This window comes from Lepus europaeus, chromosome 3, assembly GCF_033115175.1.
Source record: "Lepus europaeus isolate LE1 chromosome 3, mLepTim1.pri, whole genome shotgun sequence".
Lineage (NCBI taxonomy): Eukaryota > Metazoa > Chordata > Mammalia > Lagomorpha > Leporidae > Lepus > Lepus europaeus.
In genome coordinates this window covers 129,202,278-129,227,887 of record NC_084829.1, presented here as the reverse complement: position 1 = coordinate 129,227,887, position 25,610 = coordinate 129,202,278, and the positions used below count along the sequence as shown (strand labels likewise).

Sequence of the window (25,610 nt, the reverse complement as noted above, 5' to 3'; positions counted from 1 at the left end):
TTTGCCATGGCCCCTTTTAAAATTCTTAGTAATAGTTCTGTAGCAAACATAAAATCATTAAATATTATGCTAATGAGAGCTAAATGGACTCTAATTCGGTGGCCTCCGGTAAGATGTGTGTTTTGTGTGTGTTTATTCCACATTGCTGGTGTGAGATGCTGAAGAGTGTTTATTAGGCTATTTGTAGTATCAGGGCCATTGGTTCACATTATGTACTCAGAAGCTGTTTGATTTCCCTGTGGAAATCTGTTAACTAGCAGCAGGTTATGTGGAAAAGTCCTGGGCCAGTGGGAATCATGAAGCTGACTACTATTTAGGTCCCCGAGCTTAGAAAACTGTATGACCATTGTTAATTCACTCCACTGTGATGGCCTATGGCAGCTCGTCTTTGAAATATAAAACTGGCACGATAATCTCTAAGAACCTTCTAACTCCAACACTCCTCCTCATTTAAAGCTTTTAGATCATCAAACGGGATCCCTACCTTGCAGGTCAGTTTCCCTGTCATGCATCATTCTGACCACAAGATGGCGCACTCTATGCTGTTTTCTTTATTCTCGGAGCAATAAGAACCTTAACCCTCTGTCCTGTGGAATTGAAAATCTGAAAGTCCCAATGCCTAAATGTAGCATGGATTTTACTTTTTGACTTGAAAAGTGTCTTCAATGCTTCGGATTTTTCTCACAATAAAAAAGACTATCCCTTTTGTGTAGGAGTTCTGATTTGGAATGGATTTCTATACAAATGCAAAGCTCTTGGGAGGAGATCAAAGAGACAAGCATTTTCATTTGTTTTCTTTTTTCTTTACATAATCAAGGACAGTGCTTCTGAGATTCACTGGTGATAAAAACTTTCCCAAGGAGGCTACAGGAAAAAGTTCCCAAAACACACATTCTGATATTATTAGCCATTGACCTTGATTCGTCCCAAGGACCCACACCCCCCCCCCCTTTTTTTCTTGTCTACTGGGTTCCAAGATTTGATTTGAAGTAGAAATAGCAAGTCCTAACACATCTATTTCATGAACCCAACTGGGAATTAGCAAGAACAAGATTTGCATTTTTGAACTTTAAGGTAGTTTTCCTAATTTCTATGCAAATTCTTAAAATCTATCTGCTTTAAGAAAAGTCATGAATTTGCCAACTTACCCTGGTCAGAAGCTCATTCATTTCTATCACAAGTGTGTTCAGATTGCCCTCTGCCAACCCAATGAGCCTCTCCGGGGCTTGCTGAGGTGAGAGCAAATGCTGGAAAAGATTGTATTCCATACACATTTTAGTGAGTGGAGTGCTAATCACAGAGCTAAACAGAACACTTTACCCTACATAACAAAGCATCTAGCCTTCTCACATCCAAAGAAAGCAAAAAAGTGTTCCAGTTTGGCATTAAACATTGAATATGATGCTGAATGTTCACATAATAAAAATTGCAGTGATGAGAAATTACTATGTATCCAGGCTTTTTTTTTGGTTTTGGTTTTCATTTACTTCTTAGAATAGCTCAGTGATATCTGTGTTGATCTATGTGGCAGAGGAATAAACTTTGGCTTGAAGAGGGTTAAAACTGCTCATAAGATCACATAGCCAGCAAGGGGAGAATTGTCATGAACTCTTTGATTCTTTGGGGCTACCCTTCCACTCAACAGAGACATAGTTCACAGGCAGCAGCCCTACACCCAGGAACCTGGCAGGGCCCTGCTCAGTCAGTCTGGCCTCAGTCTTGAAGAAGCTGACCTGTCACTCACAGCTGGGCCACAGTCCTATTCTGCTGAACAAATAAACAACCTCACAGGATGCTAACATTTGACAGTGATGAGCGGAACAAAAACAAGACCACTCTGAATGCTTGTGTGAACCCAGATGAAATCCCACATTTCCTGGATAACAAGGGTGTCCACCCTGTCATTCCCTTCTTCTGGATGCGATTCATTAGAAGGCTGTTACAGAATTCCCCCCTGTTCCTACCAGTATCCAATCCAGCACCGTGCCCTCAATTTGCCTAGCATTAGCCCAAATATAATGTTATCCCTAACAGCCTCTACTGACAAATTCCACAATTCCCCATTGTGTTCAATAAATGTTGTTGCAGTAAGTTAATAAATGCAACTCTGCTCCCTCACAGGTGTGTTTATGTTGGCCTTGAATGGAACCTGGGGGCACTGACATAGGTAAAGGAACTGACCAAGGAGCTTAAATAGCTTCCTTATAGTTTTAAAATATCATAGTGGGATCTTAAGTATCCAAATATCAAATGAACTGTGGAAGGAGGACACAATCCCAGGGAGAAAGATGAGAATGTAAGGAAAATCACTGCGGTAATGATCAACATCCAGATATAAGGAGGTGGAAGATACAATTCTTGGTTTAGATGATGGACACAGATTGGAGCCTCCATATGACCTCTCGAGACTTCCTATTCCTTTGCTTGGGTATTATTAAAAAAAAATTGTCCACGTGACATGTTTATTTTTTACATTTCATTTCTTTTTGTTGCTTTCTCTCCACACACAAAACAACTGGTCAGCATCCTCTTTCTGCAAACTCCCTGAACACTAGACTACAAGGTCAACCCATCCTCCCCTGTCAGGCTTTCAAGGGCGTCCTTCATGTCAGCCTGCCCCATGCAAGTCTCCAGGCTTATCTCTCACCAGCAGGCCTGGCGTCTACTGTCGGCCAGATGGGGCTCGTGCACACCTCTGCCTCTGTTCACGTCCTCAGGGTGATTCAGTGGCAAGGGCAAGCATTGCTGTGGGTCAAGGGGACCTCACCAGTGTCTGCCTGGATCTCCTGGGCACGTCATGTCTGAGCTTCCCAAAGCGCTTTCATTCTCACAGGCCCTAGAGTTACACTGTCCCTATTCCAATCCCTGCTCTACACTCAGCAGCCATGTGATGGAGCCCATGCAGAATTTCCCTCTGCCTCGTTTTCCCGATGGAAAAGGTAGAAAATACAGTATTTATATCTGAGCTCAGGCTACTCTAACATAATGCCATGAGCCAGAGGGTTTATGTTGTTTTTCATAGTTCTCAAAATTGGGCAGTCCAAGATCAAGATCAAAATGCCCACCAGTTTGGTTCCTACTGAGAGCCTGTAGACTTATGCCTCCTCAGTGTGTCCTCACATGGGGAGACACTGATCTAGAGGTCTTCTTATTCTTAGAAGGTCACCAATCCCATCAGTAGGGCCCTATCCTTCTGTCCTAATATAACCCTAAGTAGCTCCCAAAGGCCTCTGCTCTAAGTACGTTCACCTGGGGACATGAGGTTTTTATGGTTAGGGAATGGTTGCATCCCCCTCAGATTCACAATGACATGCTGGTCCTCAAAGTAATGGTATTAGAAAGTAGGGTTGGAGCCAGCGCTGTGGTGTAGCAGGTAAAGCTGATGTCTGCAGTGCCAGCATCCCATAACAGCAATGGTTCAAGTCCTGGCTGCTCCAATCCAGCTCTTTGCTATGGGCCTGGGAAAGCAGTAGAAGATGGCACAACTGCTTGGGCCCCTGCACCCATGTGGGAGACCTGGAAGAAGCTCCTGGCTTCTGGCTTCAGTCTGGCCTGGCTCTGGTTGTTGTGTCCATTTGGGAAGTGAACCAGCAGATGAAAGATCTCTCTTTTCTTTCTCTCTCTCTCTCTCATTCTCTCCCTCCCTCTCCCTCTCCATCTCCCTCTCTCTCTCTCTCCTCCCTCCCTCCATCTCCCTCTCTCTGGCTCTGCCTCTCTGTAACTCTGCCTTTCAAATAAATAAATAAATAAATACATCTTTAAAAGAAAAAAAGAAAGAAAGTGGGGTCTTTGGGAAGTGATTGGATAGTGAGTATGAAATCCTCTTAATTGGGATTTGAGCCTTAGGAAAGGGACCACCCCCCCACCCCCCACCCCCCCGCCCAGGAGCTATCTGCCCCTTCACTCTCTGAGCACTCAAGAGGAGCACCAGCTATGGAGAATGAGCCATGCAGCCTCCGTAGTGTGGGAAATGAATTTCTGTTCTTCACAGGCCTCCCCATTTATGGGATTTTATTACAGCAGCCTGAATAGACTCAGGGGGGCCTTCAGCATGTGAATTTGGGGAGGATATAAACATTCAGTTCATGACAATTCTTTTCCTAATTACTGGAGTTTCTGCAAGCATTAGGAATGACAAGCCATGTAAGACTTTAGTTAATTGCTGAGCCTTACAATAAATGTTCATTATTCTTGTTATTATCACTATTAGCTTCTTTTGGACATAAAGAATACATTCCCTGGAAGAGTTTCTGCCAATAACCACGAACAAATCTTAGATTTCTTCCTCGAGTCCTAACCCAATCCTTCTCTGCCTGGTAAAAATGTGTCTACCCTTCAAGTTCCAACAGATTACACTCTCATTAATGAAGCATCCGCTGGTTACTCTGAATCTCAGACAATTCTCCAAACTTTGTACTTGACTGTTCTACTACACTTCGATTTTTTTTTTTTAGATTTATCTTATTTATTTGAAAGGCAGAGCTACAGAGAAGAGGGAGAGGGAGGAAGGGAAGACACAAGGGAAGAAGGAAGGGGGAGGGGGGAGAAAGGGAGGAGGGGAGAGAGAGTGAGAGAGAGAGAAAGAGAGAAATAGAGGGATCTTCCATCTGCTGGTTTACTCCCCAAATGGCCACAGCAGCCCGGGCCACATGCAGGCAGAGGCCCAAGTACATCCTCTACTGCTTTCCCAGGCTATTAGCAGGGAGCTGGATCAGAAGTGGAGCAGCCAGGACTCAAACCAGCACCCATATGGGCTGCTGGCACTGCAGGTGGCAACTTAACCCGCTAGGCCAGAATGCCAGTCCCCTGTACTTCCTTTCTTTATGAAGCACGTGATAATTATGTATTTTTGCTAAGTGCTTGATAGATATTTAATCATTTTTAAACTCCATAGGATTTGTGGTTCCTGTGAGCATGGCAGTATTATATGAGTCATGAAATGCATTCTATAATTTCTCCATAAATATCTCATAACTGACAGATATTGTGTAAGTAATCACCTACCATTTTTTTCATCAGATGAAGCAATCCTAATTTCCTTAACATTTCTTCCCATCCCATTAATTATCCAAAGATTCACAAATGCTTTAAAATAACGTTTCTCACATTGGTGCTTGCTGAAGCACTTTTAAAGCTCTCTAGTACAAAATTCAATCTTGTGGTTTCATCTGGACAACAACCTTAGACATTAGTGTAAGCAGTTTCTATCAGCCATGATCGGATGGAGTGCGCAGCACCTGAGGGCCTAATCTTACTTCCTCATCTCCGTCCTATGTCTGCATGCATGTCTGATCATCTGGCAGCCAGAGCTCCTAAGTCACCTGTATTTGTCAAGTGACGCCAAATGTCATTTCAAAACCCCTTGCAAGGGGTTCTCTGGGTGAAAGTGGGAAGGTAGGAGAACTGAGCTGCCACATTTCATCTGATTATGAAAGGACCCAAGTGGAAGCAGTCGATATCATATTCTTGTTGCGAGCAGCAATTTACTTTCAGCCAAAATCATATTACTTCAGATTAATGTTTTTAATTTGAATTTTATTGGTTTTGGAGGCTTTTGTAAGCATTAATTTGCTTTGATTTTATGGAGCTATAAGTATAAGGAGTTCATACCTGATTTTATGTTTGCACATATTTAAGTAATGTAATAAAACTGATTTAACCCAAACACTGGGGGGTACATGAGACATTTTTCCTTTAATAGCAATCTGTATATTATAGTTCTCAAGTTTGAGAAACCCTGGTTTAGAAAGTCTCTAAACTTTTCCAACAGCTGCTTCTCTTGATTTGGAGCAATGTAAAGAATGTTTAGTGATGACGACAAATTCCCCCTGGGAAGCTTCTGTCATCTCATCCCCAGCCATTGCTGTTTCTCCACCAACTTACCTTTAGCTCCTGAGTCGTATTTTCAAGACTGTACAGCATTTTATATGGGGCAGGCAGTGGGCCAGTGAGGTTGATGCTCATGGCTGCTTGCTCCAGGCGAGCCAAGTCCCCTAGTAGAAGGCCTGTGCATTCATCTCCACAAACTGTGAAAGGGAAACAACAAAGAATATTTACTTCTGCTGAACATCTCAGGCAGGTATTTGGAAATTTCCACTTTTAACTATTTTATGGTCTAAGTATAATTCCGGGAAAGATGGTGCAACTCATGTCAGGTAATTAATGCTGTCGAATGAATGACAGTTGAAAAAAGATGAGAACAATAACAAAAGAGTAGATGTGCCTGCTGCCCAGAACCTGAACTAGAGAGCATGGTCTAAACAGAGGAACTAAAAAGAAAAGCAATATGGGCCGGCGCCGTGGCTCAACAGGCTAATCCTCCACCTTGCGGCGCCAGCACACCGGGTTCTAGTCCCGGTCGGGGCACCGATCCTGTCCCGGTTGCCCCTCTTCCAGGCCAGCTCTCTGCTGTGGCCAGGGAGTGCAGTGGAGGATGGCCCAATTGTTTGGGCTCTGCACCCCATGGGAGACCAGGATAAGCACCTGGCTCCTGCCATCGGATCAGCGAGGTGCGCCGGCCGCCGCGCGCTACCGCGGCGGCCATTGGAGGGTGAACCAACGGCAAAAGGAAGACCTTTCTCTCTGTCTCTCTCTCACTGTCCACTCTGCCTGTCAAAAATAAAAAAAAAAAAAAAGAAAAGCAATATGCTTTTGAGCAAAAAGGTGTACTGCAGAAGAATGAAAGGAGATGTGAGACATCGGATATAATATTATAAATACCCCAAGCCCTCCCAGCAACAAGATGGACAAAACTTAGACATGGAATAAAACACATTCCAGGGTCCAAAGATACATGCAAATGTGCAGTGCCCCACTGCATTACACGTGGCCTCCACATGCTTCGTGTATTATGTAATCCAAATTGTATCAATGATTACTTTGCTACCTACTCAGCAGGATGTTTTAAGTCAAAGAAAATTTTCCTCTAATTAGTGATTTTTTTCTGATGATATGTACTTATTTATTTGCCAGCTCTTTTCATTAGTCCTTTAGCACATTGTCATCCGTGATTAGATGCAATGTCACACACTTTGATGTTTAACCTTATTCAGCCTTGAAGACAAAGAATTGCTAAGGGCTAAGGAAGCATGTTTTCAGTATCCAAGATTGCAAATATTGTACCCATAATCTTTTCAATGCTCAGAAACAGGAGCTATTCAAATCTGGTGGTGGAAGACTGGGGCTGGTAGCTGGGTTAGCAGGAAGAATACCGAACTGCTGTCTCTTCATTATCACAGCAGTCTCATAAATAGTAGTTTGGGAAGGATAAAAAATATATACACATTTCCCCTTGAACATTTTTAGTTCTACATTTCACAGTAATGCATATCCTCATGCCAAGCAGCATGTTATCATATTTATGAAATGTATTCATATATATAGTTATAATTACTGTCTAATATTCACCAGATAGAGGCACAAAATTATACACATTAAAAGAGAGGAAGATTCGCAACATGGAAAATACTGCATTTTGGAGCAGCACTGGATCATGCCTAAAATTGGCAGGAATTCAATTAGTTCTCTAAATAGCACTCCCTTGAGCTGCTTAATGGAGAGAGAACCATTAACTGAAGCTTGTAAACACAGAGAAGTAGTACAGAGGGTGATTTCTTGAGAGGACAATAGTTAGAGGTGAGTCACAATATCCCTGCACGGGGATTAAGTGGGTCTAGCAGGACCTCTCACGACGCAGCTCCTTGCAAGTGACACCTGCAACCACAGAGTGTCACCTGCAGGGGTGCCGCAAGCTCCCGGCACTTCTCAGGTTGAGTGAACAAAAAGGAGTGGGGATCTAGAGCTGCATCTCTTAACACTTAGCCCAACTAGAATGAAAGATAATTGCACTTCATAGGAAGTCAGTAGAAGGAAGACAGAAATGTGGTATCATATCCTTTGTTCAGGGCAAGCCTCAATAGGCTTATCTACATAAAAAATGATAGAAAAACAATAGATACAATTCAGAGCTAAACTGACCATATGCAAACACCAACACCCACAGTCAAGTTCCCAAACTCTAGCAGGCTTCTAATCCACCTGTAGGACTTCTTGAGATCACAGAGGGTTGGTTCACCCCCGAGGCATCTCTGATTCATGAGGTGACTGAAGAATCTAGTTTCTGATCCTCTGAGAACATGTTTTCCTACGAGCTCCTAGGTGACACTGTTATGACTGGTCTGTGTGCCACACTTTGGGTAGCAACCAGCATAGCAGTGTTCGCAGAACGTGGCGCTCATCAGAAATACCTAATCTTGGCCTCCACTCTAGATCTCATAAATCAGAAGTGTATTTCAGAAGGATTCCTCATGACCTATGCACATGGTTTGAAAGGCACTGATGTAGATCAGAGGTTATCATCTTGGGCTGCACATTAGAACCAGACGGGGATTTGGAAAACACTGACACAAAGGTCCTTTCTCTCCCCATCTCCAGAGGGTCTGATTCAATGGGTCTGTGGGGAGGCCCCTGCATCAGTATTTTGAAAAGACTTCAGATGATTCTATCATGCAGGCCAGATTCAGAAGTGCTGGACAAGAGCATAAGTCCTAGAGAAGCCCAAACCTAATGGAATCAAGGCTGGGGAGAGGTGACTTGCTTGCTGTCTCATATCCATGGAACACTCTCCTTCATGCTCTATTTCTTGGGCTTTCCGGTCAAATGCTTCAGCATTCTCTTCTCAGAGGGGAAGGTCGTGATGACTCAGAAACTGTGTGCCTGAAATGCCCACCAGTCACTACTGCATGCCCTCAGTTTGGTTATAGGCTGTCATATTATCTTGTCTATGTATTTATACATTGCTTCTTCCTCATGTGAGAAGGGACCTTAAACACCTTGGTCACAGGGTCTAGGAAAGTATCTTGTTGTACAGTAAACTTTCAGTAATTATTTGTGTACTAATATTTTTGTGAAAGAAGAGTAAGAAACTATTTAGGGTAAGAAAATGGCAGCAGCTAATATTTAAGCATTGCATGTACCCAAGTACATGGGATGGTGAGATGAGACCAGGGAGGTAGAAGCTTAGGAGAAGAGACAGGAGAATGGGGGAAGGGAGAGGGAGGAAAGTGGGGGCAGGGGGAGGAGGAGGACGGTGGGTGGAGAGAGTGAGTGGCTGAAGGGCAAGCTTCTCAATGAGAAAGAAGCCTGATGGGAAATGAAGTACCACATGGATGTAGGAGGAACAGAATAGAATAGATAATGAATTGAAAGAAAATCATCTTGTGACTGAAGAGGGAGAGACTGAAATCAAGAGACTGCTAGGATGTCTGCAACAAGTTAATTCAGTTTTGAATCAGGAAAGGGATGTTGGACTGGAGAGGGAAGAAAACATGTCCAAAACATGATCAGGAAAAAAACCCAATGCAGTTAGGTTACTGACCAGCTCAAGGTGATACTTGTGTGGTATGGATTTGAAATGGCTACAGGTTAAAATGTGGAGTCTAGGAGCTGACCTTGTGCACTGCTGTGACACCAGCAGTCCATGTCACAGTGCTGGTTCCAGTCCCAGCTGCTCCACATGTGAGCCAGATCCCTGCTAACGTACCTTGGAAGGCAATGGATAACAGCCCAAGCACTTTGGTCCCTGCCACCCACATGGGAGATTGAATGGAGCTCCTGGACCCTGACTTTGGCATGGCAAATTCTGGCAGTTACAGCCATCTGGGGCATGAATCAGCAGATGGAAGATTCATATTCACTCTCTCTCTCTCTCCTTCCTCTTTTTAAAAATTTACTTTAAAATATTTTATTTATTTATTTGAGAGGCAGAGTTACAGATAGAGAGAGGGAGAGACAGAGAGAAAGGTCTTCCATTCACTGGTTCACTACTCAGATGGGCTCAAAGGCTGGAGCTGGGGCTGATCTGAAGCCTGGAGTCAGGAGTTTCCTTTGAGTCTTCCACACAGGTGCAGGGGCCCAAGCACTTGGACTATCTTCTACTGCTTTCTCAGGCCAAAGCAGAGACTTGGATCAGAAGAGGAGCAGCCAGGACACAAACCGGTGCCCCTGTGGGATGCTAGCCACCACTCTCCACCTTGCTGGAGCTCTCACTCACTCTACATTCCAAATAACTGAAATAAAACTTAAAAAGGAAAAAAAAAAAAAGGTGAAGTCTACTTCCCTTTCCCCTGAAATCTGAGTTGGCTGCACCATCCTCTGACGAAAAATGGGAAGCACATTTTGTGACTTCTGAACCTTCAACCTCCAGGTGTCTTGTAGTTTTTGCTTTTACCTCCTTGGAACTCTGTTGTCTTGAGTACAATGCAGGCTAGCTTCCTTGAGGAAGAAAGACAACAGGAGAGATGGGCAGGCCTCCACCTGCCACCAAAGGAGGTCCCAGCACATGAGTAGGGCCATCTGGGAACCCTAGGCTTGACATCAAAAAAGCTGTTGAACAGTCCAGCTCAAACTGCTCAGCTACAGGGTCATGAGGACATACTCAGTTGTCACTTTAAACCACTGAGTTTTGGAATGACAGCAACAGATAACTAATGTGCTTCCCCAAGCTTCACATCTGGGATGTAGAGGATGAATTCGGATCAGAACTTTTCAAGGTGCAATTCATAGGTTATAAAAGAAGAATTAGTAACTATTCTTAATTTTATTACAAACAATACGAAGGTTCTTTTCCCACTGAGACCAAACAATTTTCATTTGACTTCCAGTGAAGATGTGTTTTTGGCAGATGTTCCCTGGACATGAGCAAGGAAGCTGTTCTTTTTTTACTTCTAGGATTCTCAAAGATTCTTGATAATATGACACCTTACTTGGTTTTCTTTAGGGCAATATGATCTTCAGTAATCTTTGGCTAGCCCTTTCTCTAATTTATTTATAATGTATATCTATTTCCAAGGAAGAATTAAATCAGTTGGTTGATAATGGCATGGTTAGAGGCTCCATACTAGATGGTTCCAGAGACTGCCAGGGAAAGTACTCACAATTTTCTCAGTTTTCACTTCGTACAAGAATAAACTAGGGACTGGAATGCAGCAACAGATCTGATTTAGTGTAATATACTACAGAGCAAATTGCTGAGCTAGAATGCCAAGAGGCAGGATGAATGTTGATTTTTCTCATTTATTCTACCCCCTGCCCATCTGTTTTGGTTCCTCATCTTTGGTTGTTGAAATGAAAATGTATTTAATTGCTCTTTCAAGGACTCCTACTATTTTATGTCTATTTTATGTCTCTACGTCCAAAGGTCTGTTATTGCCCCATGTCTTACGTTCTCTGAATCTGCTTTTTGGGGAACAAGTACAAACACATTTCCATAAGTGAAAGATAAGTTTTATATTGTGCTCCAAGTAATCCACTAACATCTGACTGAATGGGTCAGAAAGACTTATGAACACGACAGCCATGGGTGTTTTTTTCAAGGCTTTAGTACAAGTCTAGCTCATGCAAGCAAGTACAAGGCAAACACATGGGGAAATGTGCCCTTTTCATAATGGCTTGCTATTTTAGGCTGACACAAAATATTTAACTTATACCACAGCTACTTTTATTTGCCCTCAAAAGGTCTAAAGCGTCTGGCAATAAACATTGGAAATGGGATGTAAATTAAAAACAAATTTAATTCATCACGATAGGGAAGATCTGAAGAATATATAGAGATGTGGAATATTCACATTATGTAAACAACTGTTCTTTGATAACAGTGCAGTAACTGCTCAGTGTAAATTAGCATCTTGCTTATAATCAGGACCCCAAAGAACCTCTTAAAACCATTCCCCTCATTCAGCAGTACAGATAAGGTTATAAAATGAGATCCTGCCTAAAATGCATGGGAGCAAAAGCAAATATTTCAAGACTATTATTTTATTTTACATGACTAAATGTTTCTGAGGCTTCACCTATAAAAATGTCAGGATAAATTTGTGTCTAATATTAGCAAATGCAGTACTAAATTCAGATCATTATAGCTGGACCCACATAAAGGGCCTGTCATGCAGCCGATATTATGGATCTTTCTGTTAGCAATTAGTACAAAAAGTTGCATTGCTGTCAGAATTCCCCATGCATAGTGACCATTGGCTCACTCTCACACAAGATTCACACACAGCAGACAAACCCAAGAAGCAGAAGCTGAAGTGAATATATTCTGTGTTTTTGGAAAGGCCAAGCTTCTTAACCACTTTAGGTAAAGACACAAAAAAATTATCTGCTCTAGTCAAACACAAAAGGTGAATATATATATATTAATAAAATTTACAAATTATTATCCATGTTTTAAATTAACCTTTCTAGATGAAAACCTCTGGTAGGCTCCTAGATCAGGATTTTGTATTTCTCTTGTCCATTTCAACAAGTAGCTTTTAGAATATCACTCTTTAAGATTATTAAAAGGGATTTAGTTATCCTGTATTATCTGTCAATAAATATCTTGAAATAAAAACTGATTTCATAGTTTTTTTAACCCATTATTTCTTTATATAAAGGGAAAGGTATTCTCTAGGGTTTAGTTGAGGATAATAAATTTGTTCTTGTATTAAGTTGTGATATATATGTACATAAATAAAATACATATGAAATATGAAAAGTTCAATATGGTTTAAGTGCAGCTCTTCAACAATCATGTGGAAATCCTGTAAGTTCTAGAACCATAATAAGTGAATAGCTTTCATCTATACAACATTTACTACATGGCAGGCAGTGTATTGTTTTGCTATCATCTCATCTAATGTCCACAGTGGTTCTATGAGGTAAGGACTATTAATAATCTCATTTATACACCAGAAAAATAGTCATAATCATGGTATTTATGAATCTGTAAGTAATGCATATGAAGAACTTAAAGACAAATATAAGGTTGTCGTAAAAGCTGAGTTGTTTCCTGTGACTTGCAGAGCCTAAGACAAAGAAAATATTTCATCAGAAACCATTGAGCTGTACAAAGCATCATGCCTTTGGGGGAAAAATGTGTCCCTAACAATAATTCTGACAGTAATGTTAGAATTCACTGAGTATCTATTATGCTTAGATGTTTCACATATACATACAGAATATTTTATTGCTATGTTACAGATTATAAAATGAGGTTCAGAAAAGTTAGGTAATGCCATACAACTTGTATAGAAGATCTTCAAAAATTCATGGAAAATGCATATTATGAATAAATTAGGCACAGACTTCAACATTTTTTTCCTCCTAAATAACTGTATCTTTTAATTCTATTTTTTCCCAAAGCTTTTTTGAAGTACCCTCATACGGGACAAGCTAGGACTCAAACTTTCCAGAGCTATCTCAGAAGAGCAAGCTTTCTTGTCTGTTCCAGGGATGCCACAGAGAAGGGAAAGGTCAGATTGCCTCACTTATAAGACTTCCAACTTTAAGGTCATGCAACTCTATTGTTCAAGATTAATCAGTAGAGCTTACTCTTATAATAAAGCTCTACTGAAAATGAAGGGAATGGTGATCAACCTTCTCTATGTCACAGTTCAACTGTGCACATCCTTAAACTGCTAACAGAACAGCTTACTCAATGTGATGGGCCTGCCAGAGACTGATGCTTAATAACTAGGAAAAAAGGTAGAATCAGAGTGACAGTTGCTGTCCCATTCATCGTTGGCCTGGACCAATACTAAGAAGGTTGACAACAAGAAATTCAAGCGCCTTTGATTAATAAAACAGATGAGTAGAAGGTGCAAAGAAGGTGAAGGGAAGTTGTTTCAACAGACTGCCTAACACCTGGATTTGAACAACATGCTATGGATTAGAGTTCTGGAGCACCACAGCAGACATATTGGCCTATGAACAGGAAAATACACGGGGACTAAGTTGGGGGTAGAGAAAGGATGGCAATTACAGAGCTAGGATGAAGGGTGATCTGATGTCCACTAGCAAACTCATAGATCAGTAAATAGCCTCTGATGATCAACGGATGTTTTTCCATCACCTTTAGAACAGAAAAACCTGTGCTGTTTACAGTACATTGTACTATTTTGTTCCTGCACCTGTGCATAGGGAGCAGTAACTTCCATCTGTAAACGCCATTGATTATGAATGATCAACAGTGTTCTAGTGAAAATAAGGGCCTCTGGTGGGAACCAGTTCTTAAAAACAATAATCTTGATTTTTGTCTCTGCAGATCAATATCAAAGATACTTCATGACCACTTTTGCAAAATGGGCAAGCAAAGCAAATTTTAAATAAATTGTGACTACAAATAATAAGACTAATATATCCAAAGTACTTCATATGTAATGATCAAAAATAAAACACATCAACATGATATTTATAAGATGTCATTTCAGGTACATTGTATGGAGTAAAATCTTGCCAGCAGTTACTAAATTTCATTTCTGTTTTGTACAAGAATAATAGAGTTTACAATGTCATTCATGATCTATTTTAAACATGACATGAGTTGTTCTGTGTCTGAAGACATCAGGATACTGGGGTCAGTGATGTGGTGCAGCAGGTTAAACCTCTGGTTCAAGTACTGGCTGTTCAAGTACTAGCTGTTCCACTTATGATCCAGCTCCCTGAAAATGTGCCTGGAAAAGCAGCAGAAAACAGCCCAAGTGCTTGTGCCCCTGCCAGCTATGTGGGAAATGCAGATGGAGTTTCAGGTTCCTGGCTTCACCCTGGCCTAGCCCTGGCCGTTGTGGTCATTTGGAGAGCGAACCAGCAGATGCAAAACCTTTCCCTCCCTCCCTCCCTCTAACTCTGCCAAATAAATAACTAAATCTTTTAAAACACAGGAGATGAACTAATTCAAGTTTTGCATTTCACAATACAAATCTTTAATATTAAATAAATAATGGTTCTCCTGCTCAGGAAGGGGAGATGGTTTTGTTCTCATTTTATAAGATGACAGGGCACTGATGAATGAGGGTTGAAAGAGGCAAACAGATAGTATAACCTAAGTTACTAAATAGAAATCCTGTTTGGAAAAAGCCAATAAAAGATCTATTCAGAATTTATCCACATGCATTAAGGAAGAACACACTATAGAGCTATCCCAAAGAATTCTTTGCAGTTTTTAAAAAGCCATGAAGTTTATCTGAGCACATGACCAGTGTGTCTTTTCTCCTGCATAGAGGATGGGGAATGCTTGATAATCTCTGACAAATAGGAATCTATCACAAATACCACAGTCTTTTCAAACTTAGGGGGAGAGTCTCAATGGCCTGTGGGAAGAAGATGTCCTCATTGACCTTATATATAAAATCTTCCATTTTACATTTTAAGCCCACTTTATCTTCAGTTATCATCGAGGTAAAGTGGGCTCCAAGCCATGGAGAAACAAATGAATGAAGGACCGAATTCATAAGCATTGAAGATACTTGGGTAAACCATGCTGACTTCGTTTTGTAGTGATAGCCAACATAGAGATGAAGGAAATAAGACCCACAAGGCAGACTTAGGTTCAAATCACAGCTCTATTGAAAATTCACCCTGAGAAAGTGACTTAATAATTCACATGATATTTCAAGAGTTTTTTTTTTTTTTAAAACTGCATATAAAGTGCTTAACATAGTGCCTTGCAAATGGTCAACTTCAGTCAGGGCAAGCCTTGGAAAAATTATTCTTATGATAAAGTCTCAGGTGGTATTGGAAATTTTCTGGAATGCCTAGAATCTTAAGATGGATGCATTGCTTAGCTATGTCCAGGCACCGACTCTACTTGGTGAAGTTGATAACCTTGGTAGTGCTGAATTTGTCTAACTATGAGACTCGGGTCTCTAAATATTTCCTTACAGAGACAGATCATTTTGTAAATTCATTATGGTTGTCATGGAAACATCACCTTTAAAAGCCCTGTGTCCTGCAGAATATTCTGTTTTGAACCCAGGCAATGCCTGAAGTCCTCACTGGCAATTTTCCTTGGCAATTATCTCTTTTTTAGGAACTTCGTGGTCTAAGGGGGTCTCCTCAATGACTTTTGTATTTATATTACCCAGTCTTTTCAGAATGTGATATCATTTGTTAAATACGAACTCACTCTCAATTTATAGTGAGTGTATACGTGTGGGGTCTTCCCAACGACATGCAGCACACCTGAGATAACATAATGACCACTGCTAAGTCATGTATGCTGTGGGCCACATTTAAATAGTTTCCTAGAGAGTTACCTAAAGAGAACAAAATTAACTCTTGCGCAACACATGCTAGTGAATTCTCTGACTGGTAACTTATTTCTCTCTAATGGGAGAAACCTCCTCTTTTCTATAACCAACATCACAACCACTTCTCTCACTACATGTACAGCCTTTCACCAAAGCCAGGCTGCCTCCCCCAACTCCTACCCTTGAGCCTTGTAAAATTCCACTGAGATCACATGTGAGTAAACAGGCCTTGTAGATCAAACACGTCTAAGAATCCATTCTTTGCTCTCTTGCGCTCATTTAGCTTAAGGATACAGAAATATCGTACAAAGGGAATCGAGAATAAGTCAGAATTATGTCCCTGCTTGTGCCTTGCTGCATCATGTCAATTTGAAATTCAAAGTGGAAACTGGGGCCTGTCAAAGATCACTCTAACCACACAACAAAAATCCAATTTTCTAAGACCAGGGAAATTTTAAAAGATGCGAAAAGAAGAAAAGTCTAAAGAAGCTTCATGTAACAATTCTTAGTGTTAATTTAATACAAGGTAGAGGAAACATTCCTAGAAGTAAGTGGAAATCAATACAATTTAAGAGCTGTACAAGGACAGTTAACACAATGTAACTAGACACATTTTAGAAAAAAGGGGTCTAGATATCAAAAAGAATCCCAAATAACACTTTTATTGCAGAAGAAAAATCACTATTATTAAGTCCTTCAGAAGAACACTAACATGTCCAGCACACAGCAACTAAACTGAATAACACCATGTACAGTGCTTGCACATACAGTGATGTGCTGCAAGCAAAATGAGGTTGTGGTCAAGGATGGGTGGCATGCACAAGCAGTGGTCCCATAAGAATCTACTGCCTGGGAAGGCAGCAGTCCTCTTGGTTTGTACAGGTGCACTGTATGATGCTCACATAGGGACAAAATCTCCTAACAACGTATTTCTCAGAAGGCATAGCTGTTGTTAAGCAATGTATGACTACAGATTTCCCTATGGGACAGGAATAACACAAATAAGCATTATAAGGCTATAACATAATAACTGAAGACTGGCACTTTTGTTACTTGCAGATGGCGAATGTGGAGATTAGGGATCCACAGATGTGACAGAGACAAAGTCTTCCTATGAAAAATTTACTTAAAACGTATATAAAGTTTTGCCTATCAACAAATAAAGTACTTAAAATTGCTGTAGAGGAGCCACAATGCCAATTCTCCTTAAAATAATCTCATCATCCTATCTTTTTCCAGATTTTAACACATCATTGACTAATTTTTGTGTTATACCTTAAACATTTTATGTTTTAGAAGTTTACTTCTGAGGACCAGCTCCATGGTGCAGTAGGTTAATCCTCCACCTGTGAAGCCGGCATCCCATATGGGCACCCATTCTAGTCTTGGCTGCCCCTCTTCCAATCCAGCTCTCTGCTATGTCTTGGGAAAGCAGTGGAGGATGGCCCAAGTCCTTGGGCCCCTGCACCTGCATGGAAGACCAGGAAGAATCACCTTGCTCCTGGCTTTGGATCAGCGCAGCTCCGGCTGTTGTGGCCATCTGGGGAGTGAACCAACAGAAGGAAGACCTTTCTCTCTGTCTCTCCCTCTCACTCTGTAACTCTACCTCTCAAATAAATAAATATTTTTTTTTTAAAAGAAGAAGTTTACTTCTGGATAATAAATTAAATTGATTATGTGTAATTCAATAATTGTTCAGATTAGTGTTTATGTTAAAATGAACTATATATGATCTCTATCTTAAAATATGTCCATGTAAATAATTTAACCTGGAAGCAGTATTATGGAATACTTTGGTGGTTTGCTACTTTAATTATCATTAAAACATCCCATTATATTTGGTAAAAGTGAGTACTTACAGAACAATAATTGAATATTGTAAGTATAAATATGACATATATTTTCTACGTTCCCTCTTATTTTTACTTTAAAGGTTATTTTCATTAAAGATGGTTAAAATACAAAGAAAAGCATTGAAGACTTATCTTCCCAAACATACCCAGTCTTTCCTTTTTGGCACATGTTTAAATCTAGACTTAGCATTTGAGGTAACTCTTATAAAAGGAGAGCACAAACATTCCTCTAATTAAAATGCTATTAAGATTCAGACACACAGAAGATGTTAAAACAAGAACTATTTGGCATGCATAAATACATTAAAATAGGTAAATGTTGAAATAAAAGGGGCTAAAGTAAATTTCCATAAGCAAAAGAATACCAAAATACAACTCTCCCTCCTCAGATAAACCCATTTAGATTAGAAGTGATATAAGATCCAAGAATTTTATTTAACTACTGATTTCTAGGTGGCATTGCTGACTCCAAAGAGAGATGGCATGTGTGTGCATGCCAACCGCTCTCTACTTACTGTGCATAGGAGTAGAAATACTTAAGTTTATTGCTACTGCTTCTAGGATTTGTAGTTGAAGAGAAAGTGATAAAGTGGCATGCCCATGGATTTCTGTTAAAGCTAGGAAAAGAAAAGTCAGTGGTAATTCAAGGCTTAAAGTGTCTGTCCAGCCGATTAGAGATTGGGGAGGATTCTAAAAAATTTAATATAGTGGATCTTTAATCTGTCACAAAGGCAAGGCCAACTTTAGCAAAACTGCAAACCCTGGGATAGACAAAAAAGTAAAAATAAAATCCGCGTGCAGGAGCTTTGTTGTAGGTCCTCACTGCACTGACTAAACCAGGCTGAGGATTTTCTCAGCTGTTCTTGGCTCAGCGGGATGGAGACAAGAACTGCAGGCAAACAGCAGAAAGTGGATTGATAGTGTCAGAAAGAGTGAGAAGTAGCACCAACTACTTTAAAAAAAAAGAGATAGAAAAAGAAAAAGTCAGCCTTTGTCATTGCAAATGACACAGAAAGGGAAGTAAGGCCACTGGCAGTAACAGCTAAGTTAGTATACGTACAAACACACTCCGTGCTCTCGCGGGCATGCCAGTGCTCACAGCCGTCACACTTCCTGCCCGTGGCTCCAGGGCGGCACGTGCACAGTCCTGTGATGGGGTCACAGGGCACAGGCAGTGAGCCATAGGGGTCACACTCACATTCTTGGCAGGAGCCTCCGGGGCTGCTGGGACTGCCAGTGTAGCCAGGGGCACACCTGGGTTGAAACAATGACAAAACATAGGAGGTTATAAGCAAGTCATGTGGGGATTCCAAATCAATCCCATGGAGGTGGCATGTACCAATGTCATCTTACTAAAGTGATCAGTTTAAGTTCATAACTGATTATAAAGATAGGATTAAGTGTCAGAAGGATCACATAAACAAGACTAGTGTCTGCTAATACTAACTGATAGAATTAAAAAGGAGAGAACAATCCAACATGGGAAGCGGGATACACAGCAGACTCATAGAATGGCAGATGTCCTAAACAGCACTCTGGCCTCAGAATCAGCCCTTAAGGCACTCAGATCTGGCTAAAAAGCCCATGAGAGTTTCTCAGGCATGGAAAGCCAAGACACAGAGGCAAACAAAATGACCTAAATGAAATATCTCTGTGAGTGAGATCCCAGTGGAAAGAATGTGCCATCAAAGAAGGAGGTACCTTTCTCTGAAGGGAGGAGTGAACTTCCACTTTGACTAAGACCTTGTCTAAATAAGATTGGAGTTGGTGAACTCAAAAGGCTTCCATAGCCTTGGCAACTCATGACAAGAGCCTCAGGTGATTACTGATGCCATAAACAAGAGTGTCAAATTGTTAAGTCAACAACAGGAGTCACTATGCACTTACTCCCCATGTAGGATCTCTGTCCTTAATGTGTTGTGCAATGTGAATTGATGCTATAACTAGTATTCAAACAGTACTTTACACTTTGTGTTTGTGTGGGTGCAAACTGTTGAAATCTTTACTTAATATATACTAAATTGATCTTCTGTATATAAAGATAATTAAAAATGAATCTTGATGAAGAATGGGATGGGAGAGGCAGTAGGAGATAGGATGTTAGTGGGTGGGAGGGAGGTTATGGGGGGAAAAGCTACTATAATCCAAAAGCTGTACTTTGGAAATTTATATTTATTAAATAAAAGTTAAAAAAATAGCAAGTCATATGTTAAATAAAAGTTAAAAAAAATAGCAAGTCATATGTTCAAGTTGTTGCATGTGTGTGTTTTGATTTGAATGACAGAGGACCTATTAGGAGATTATTGATCAGGGGTCAGCAAAATTGTTTTACAAAAAGGTCAGGTGGTAAATATTAGACTTTTAAGACCAAGATGCTAAATTGACTTAATGCAGTGAGAGAAAAATAGGGTTTCATATATTTTCATTGATGGAATTTAATATATCATAATAATGGAACAGAAACTATTGTGCAATAGCAAGTGAGAAGAATGAGTTTATTTTTGAGGTATCAAATTTTATTTAATTGGGGTTAAGATTTAGTGCCTCCTCTCAGCAAATGATCATCCATGTCTAATCACATCAATGGTTATTAGCCAATGTTAAGGGCCATTCATAGGCAGACAGTGGGCCAAACTTGGCCTGCATAGCATAGCACAGTGATAGCTGCCCTATCACTGCTCTAAATTATAAACTTTTAAGAAGTTCTCCCTCTAAATAGTAAAGATGAATAAAATTATATACTGACTCCTATGTTTTCTAACCTTATGCATTTTAGAAACCAAAATAACCAAATTATATAACCCATTTATTTTACTAATGAGGGAAAAAGAGGCATGTTAAATGACCATAAGCTAATGAGATTTTGTACTTAATTCTGTTAGTCTTTCTTTTCTACCACATCTTCATCAAGACAGATTTTTTAAAAATTGTGTATGCATGAAAGTAGACTAGTATTATGAAACTAAAATACATACTGTAGATTTGAGAATCAGAGAGGCAACCCAGCTGGATTAATCCTGCCCACTCGTGTATTTCTGCATCCAAGTGTGCACCACTATGTTTTACCCTACTGGAAGGCCGTAACTACAAAACGCTGGTGGGGCCATACGTTTTGGTTTGTCCAGGACAATCCCAGATTATCAGTTGCCTTGGTTGAATTATTAAAAACACTTCCTGTCCCTCACTGGAATACCCCAGCTTGGACAAGAAATCACACATGTGGTCAATGTAAATACAACCAACTGTTAGAATTTTTGCCCTGCATATAAGTATAGGAGGAAGTTGAAAGAAGTGATAGAGCATTGGAGCCAAATGTCATAACTAGTAATCTGATCATGTTTTTAAAAGCTTTTAATTTGTATTTATTTATTCATCTGAAATGGAGAATGAGAGCGAGAAAGAGAGAAATTCCCATCTGTTGGTTCACTCCCCTAATATTCACAAAAGTTGAGATTGGGCCAGTTGTAGCCAGGAGCTGGGAAAGAAACCCTGGTCCCCCATATGGGTGGCCCGAATCTCACTACATGAGCCATCACTTGCTGCCTCCCAGAGCACACATTAGTAGCAAGCTAGAATCACGAACAGATCCGTGATTCAAACCCAGGCACTCTGGCATAGGACATGGGCATCCGAGTGGTGTCATAGGCACTATGCCAAATGCCCACCCCTCAGACCACCACAGTGGATTGGGACTGAGGAGAAATTGCATGGTTGAGGGTCAAAGTGAATTTATCTTGTGCTGAAAGCAAAGCAGGAAGAAAACTTATGGAAAATCAGGCTTTAACATACATGTATGGACTTGGTTTTCTTTCCTAAATAGCATGACAAATGCTCAAGGCGTTATTTAATTTAAATAAGGGCAGGCGTGTGGCCCAGTGCGTGCTCTTGGGCATGCTCACAGCAGAGTATGCTGGTTTTATTCCAGCTTCCTGTTAATGCAGGACTTGGAGGGGGCGGTGGTGGTGGCTCCAATTGTTGGGATCCTCCTAAACACATCTTTGCATTTGTCGAGTGACCCAGTGAATAGGAGCAGTGAATAGGATTGACCTCTCCCCCCTTTCCTCACTCTCTCTCTTTCTGCCTGTGGCCACCTGCCTCTCTGTAGCTATCAAATACAATAAATTCAAAGAAGACCTAAATTATTTCCTAACAGTTGCCAGGTAAAATAACTGTATTCTAAGCAAGTTAAGATTAATTAAATGCTCAAAGAGTTTATTATAAGAATAATGAAGATAAAGTATGAGAGCGGCTTCAACACGACAGGGACACTCGAGAAACTTAGGCAGTTTTAGGCCAGAGCTGCTGAGTTCAGGCTGGTCAGAAGGTGATTTAAATGATTTAAACAGCTGTCAGAAGTGGAACAAATTTATCTGGAAGGTCACAATAAAAATGTATCCAAGACCTTTGGTTTAATTAGGATGAAGAAAAGCAATGGTTCAGGGAAATTTAACCAGATCATTTATGTTAGTGAAGATGGATGTGAAGCTGTAGCAACATTTGAGAACTGCAAAAACTATTCAAACCACTCAGGTTTGATAGGGTATGAACCTGCTCATCTATAAGCTATATGAACTGTCAGCTCTTACTGATTAAACATTAATGGATGCTAAAAAATAAATTTTCTGTAATCACTCTTTAATGCAATAATTGTCATTTCTGCATATCCTTTCAGTATTTCCTATACACATGCTTTTGCAGATAGTTGTGACTCCAGCTTATAAATATATTATAAAACATTTTGTTCATAAATTACTGCAGATGATCCTGTTGGCACACAGGTCCTTGTAGTCATTATTCTATTGGCATTTATGAGAGTATGAAATAAATATTAGCCTAAGCATAAATAGCAAAGCACACTGGTGGGCATATATATATCTCCAAATTATATGCTTATCTTCAAAACAAATGAAAATAATTTTGGGTTTTCTATTGCATTGAGTTGCTTAATTGCTGCTAAATTTCTGTTGGCATGGAAATTGTGAATGCATATATATAAGCAGTGGATATTGTATTTAGAGTTACCACTTAGAAATTATATTTGGAAATACATCTTACATAAACTGCACTGGAATTTATAAAACTTAGGTATCATTACTCAGTTATTTTCTTATTAACCTTATTAATTTAGTCACTATTGGTTATATAAAAGAAGATTCTTAAGTGTGTGATGATATCTCTTAATTAACATTAGTTAATATTTGCAATGAATCACAATTTAAGAAAGTGTTCCTAGGAGAATCCAGCAAGGGACTGAATGAAGCAGGACACTAAAAAGGAAGATTCGAAGCAAAGCTGTGATTTCAGGTGATGTCCTAGTCTCAGCCTGATCCTATGGAAAGTTCTGGGGTGCAAATGGCATCTCAAAATTCATCTTGTCTGGAGGCAAAGGAGCTGACTTTGTGTTGGCACACTAACGGCACACTGGCTGCGGGTTACCAACAGAAGGTGAGGAAATTCTCAGGTCTTTTTGTGCCTCCTGTTGGGGAGGAGCTTGCCCTGTAGGTGCCTTAACAGAGCACCAAGGATATCCTTTAGACACCTGATTGTCACATTATCAGTTTTACGTAACAAAGCATCAGCTATTTTTTATGTCAAGGATGGGAAATAGGGAGCCAGCTAAGTTGGTGAAGCTAATGGAAGCCCACAGATCTTGGGAAAACTTGAGTTACACTGCTATCAATTATGCTAAAATTATTGTGCATGTGTGTTATGGTTTGGATATGCTTTGTTCCCTGGAACTCATACAGGAGTTTAATTCCCATAGTCTTACAATAATGGTATTAAGGGGGTAGATATGAAATCTAAGTATGGTGTTAAGAGATGGGATTTTGGGAGAATGATGGAATGAGATTAGGTTTTCTAAGTGGGGCCTTGCCTTTGAGTCACAGTGCCTTTATAAGGAAAGGGAGAAAAACCATAGACATAGATTCACATGCACACGTGCCATAAGAACAGGGTCCTTGAGAGAGCCTACACCACAGCTGTTTGGATCTTGAATTACCAGCACCTTAAGTCAAAATAAACTTATTTTCTTTATAAAGTTAGAGTACCTAAGATATTTCATTAATAGTAACAAAAATCTCATCAATATAATGTGTAATGTTCATTAAGTTTAGTTACTCTCTGTGATGGTAGATATATCTAACAAGTACTAAAAGTAGTAGAGACAAGTTTGAATATCCAAGATATTGACCTTACAAAAAATTATGTATCTGGAAGATCTTACTTACCAGAGAGTATGGTGTTTTTTTTTTTTTTTTGCCTTAATTTACCATTTGTGTTACACTTAGAATTTAATTTCAGAAATTAGTCCAATTTAGCTACATATGTATATTTTATAAGGTTTTATAAGAAATATAATAAGAGATGTATTTAGATAATATTGTGTGCCTATTGAAATGGAAACCTAAATAAGAAACATGTTATTGTTTGCTTATACTAATTAAAATTTGCTTGATACCACTTATATTTTGAATTTTGTATACAATTGCCGGTGTAGGGCCATAGTGCTCATAACATTAATGTACATGCACTATTGGCTAGGCAATGTTTCCCAGTGATCTCAAATGAGAAATACATGGTCAACTTTTAGGACTGGTAACCACTAAAAAACTTCTGAAAATTAATTTATTTGTTCTTATAAAATGGCAAGGGCCTATCTACATCTCTATCTATTCTAAAATATCAACTAGGTAACTTGAAGGTAGAATCTTTGAGAAAATTTAAACAAGATGAGAGTAAACAACTTGCTTTGGAGAAAGTCTAAAGATACGAAAGGCAGCTTTGAAGCCATCTCATCTGCTAGAGACGACAGAAGTAATGAAACTACTAAACGACTAGTTTTCTATTTGGACCCTTTCGTACATGATCCCAATGTTTCATCACTCTCTCTGGATCGTACCTTTCACAGTACTGGCCTTCATAGCCCCGAGGACAAGCAGTGCAGCGGTAATCATCAAGGCCTTCCATGACACAAGAAGGGCTGAAACTGAATCAACATCAGCAGATTATAAACTTAGTTTAATACATTTATTTTATACAGTTAAACACATCTATCCATTATAAAGGTGACTACAACACTCTATTGGGTGGTGAAAAATGCTCTACTTGTAATTACTGCTGAAGATCTTATTGAGGGTATTACAATGAAATACTATTAATAGTAGTCAACAGCTAAATGTTGGTTTTGATGAATCAACAATGCCTTATATGAAACACATTTTTTAATAATAGTTATATAACAGCCATAAAATGTTAAAACATGTAGCAAAAGGGTCCTATTGCTTATTATTAATCAAAAGAAAATATGATTAGATTTTCTGCACATTTGCCCAATAGTAAAATAGGTATTACTGAATATATGTCACATTAAAAAAGGCACAAAAGCTATATAATTTGTTTCTGAAACCCTAGTCCAAATTGCCACTGACATTTCAACACATGGTGCAGATAAATGTTTTGCTTAGAATAAAAGAGCATCTTTTCTAATTTATATTCAGATTTCAAACTCCATTTTATTTTAGGCACAAATTAATAAGATTTAGTATAGGAAAGAAAACCAGAAAGCGTTCTACATAAAAAATGAATCTTTTCTGACTATTTTATGGTCTTTTCTAATAATTAGATCTTCTATAACTCGCGTTGTGTTTTTACTCCAACGCTAGTAGGTAACAGCCATCCTGTCTTCCTC

At 39.7% G+C, this 25,610-nt stretch overlaps 1 protein-coding gene across 1 annotated transcript in view; it reads right to left on the bottom strand.

Annotated features, from left to right (window-relative positions):
- Positions 1-25,610, bottom strand: part of LAMA2 (laminin subunit alpha 2) — a 698,138-nt gene that overhangs the window by 174,820 nt on the left and 497,708 nt on the right. The window contains exons 31-34 of the mRNA XM_062187263.1: positions 24,822-24,908; positions 18,981-19,174; positions 5,884-6,026; positions 1,149-1,247 (exon numbers count right to left, since the gene is read on the bottom strand). Coding sequence (XP_062043247.1) covers positions 1,149-1,247; positions 5,884-6,026; positions 18,981-19,174; positions 24,822-24,908 — 523 coding nt within the window. The remainder of the gene's footprint in view (positions 1-1,148; positions 1,248-5,883; positions 6,027-18,980; positions 19,175-24,821; positions 24,909-25,610) is intronic.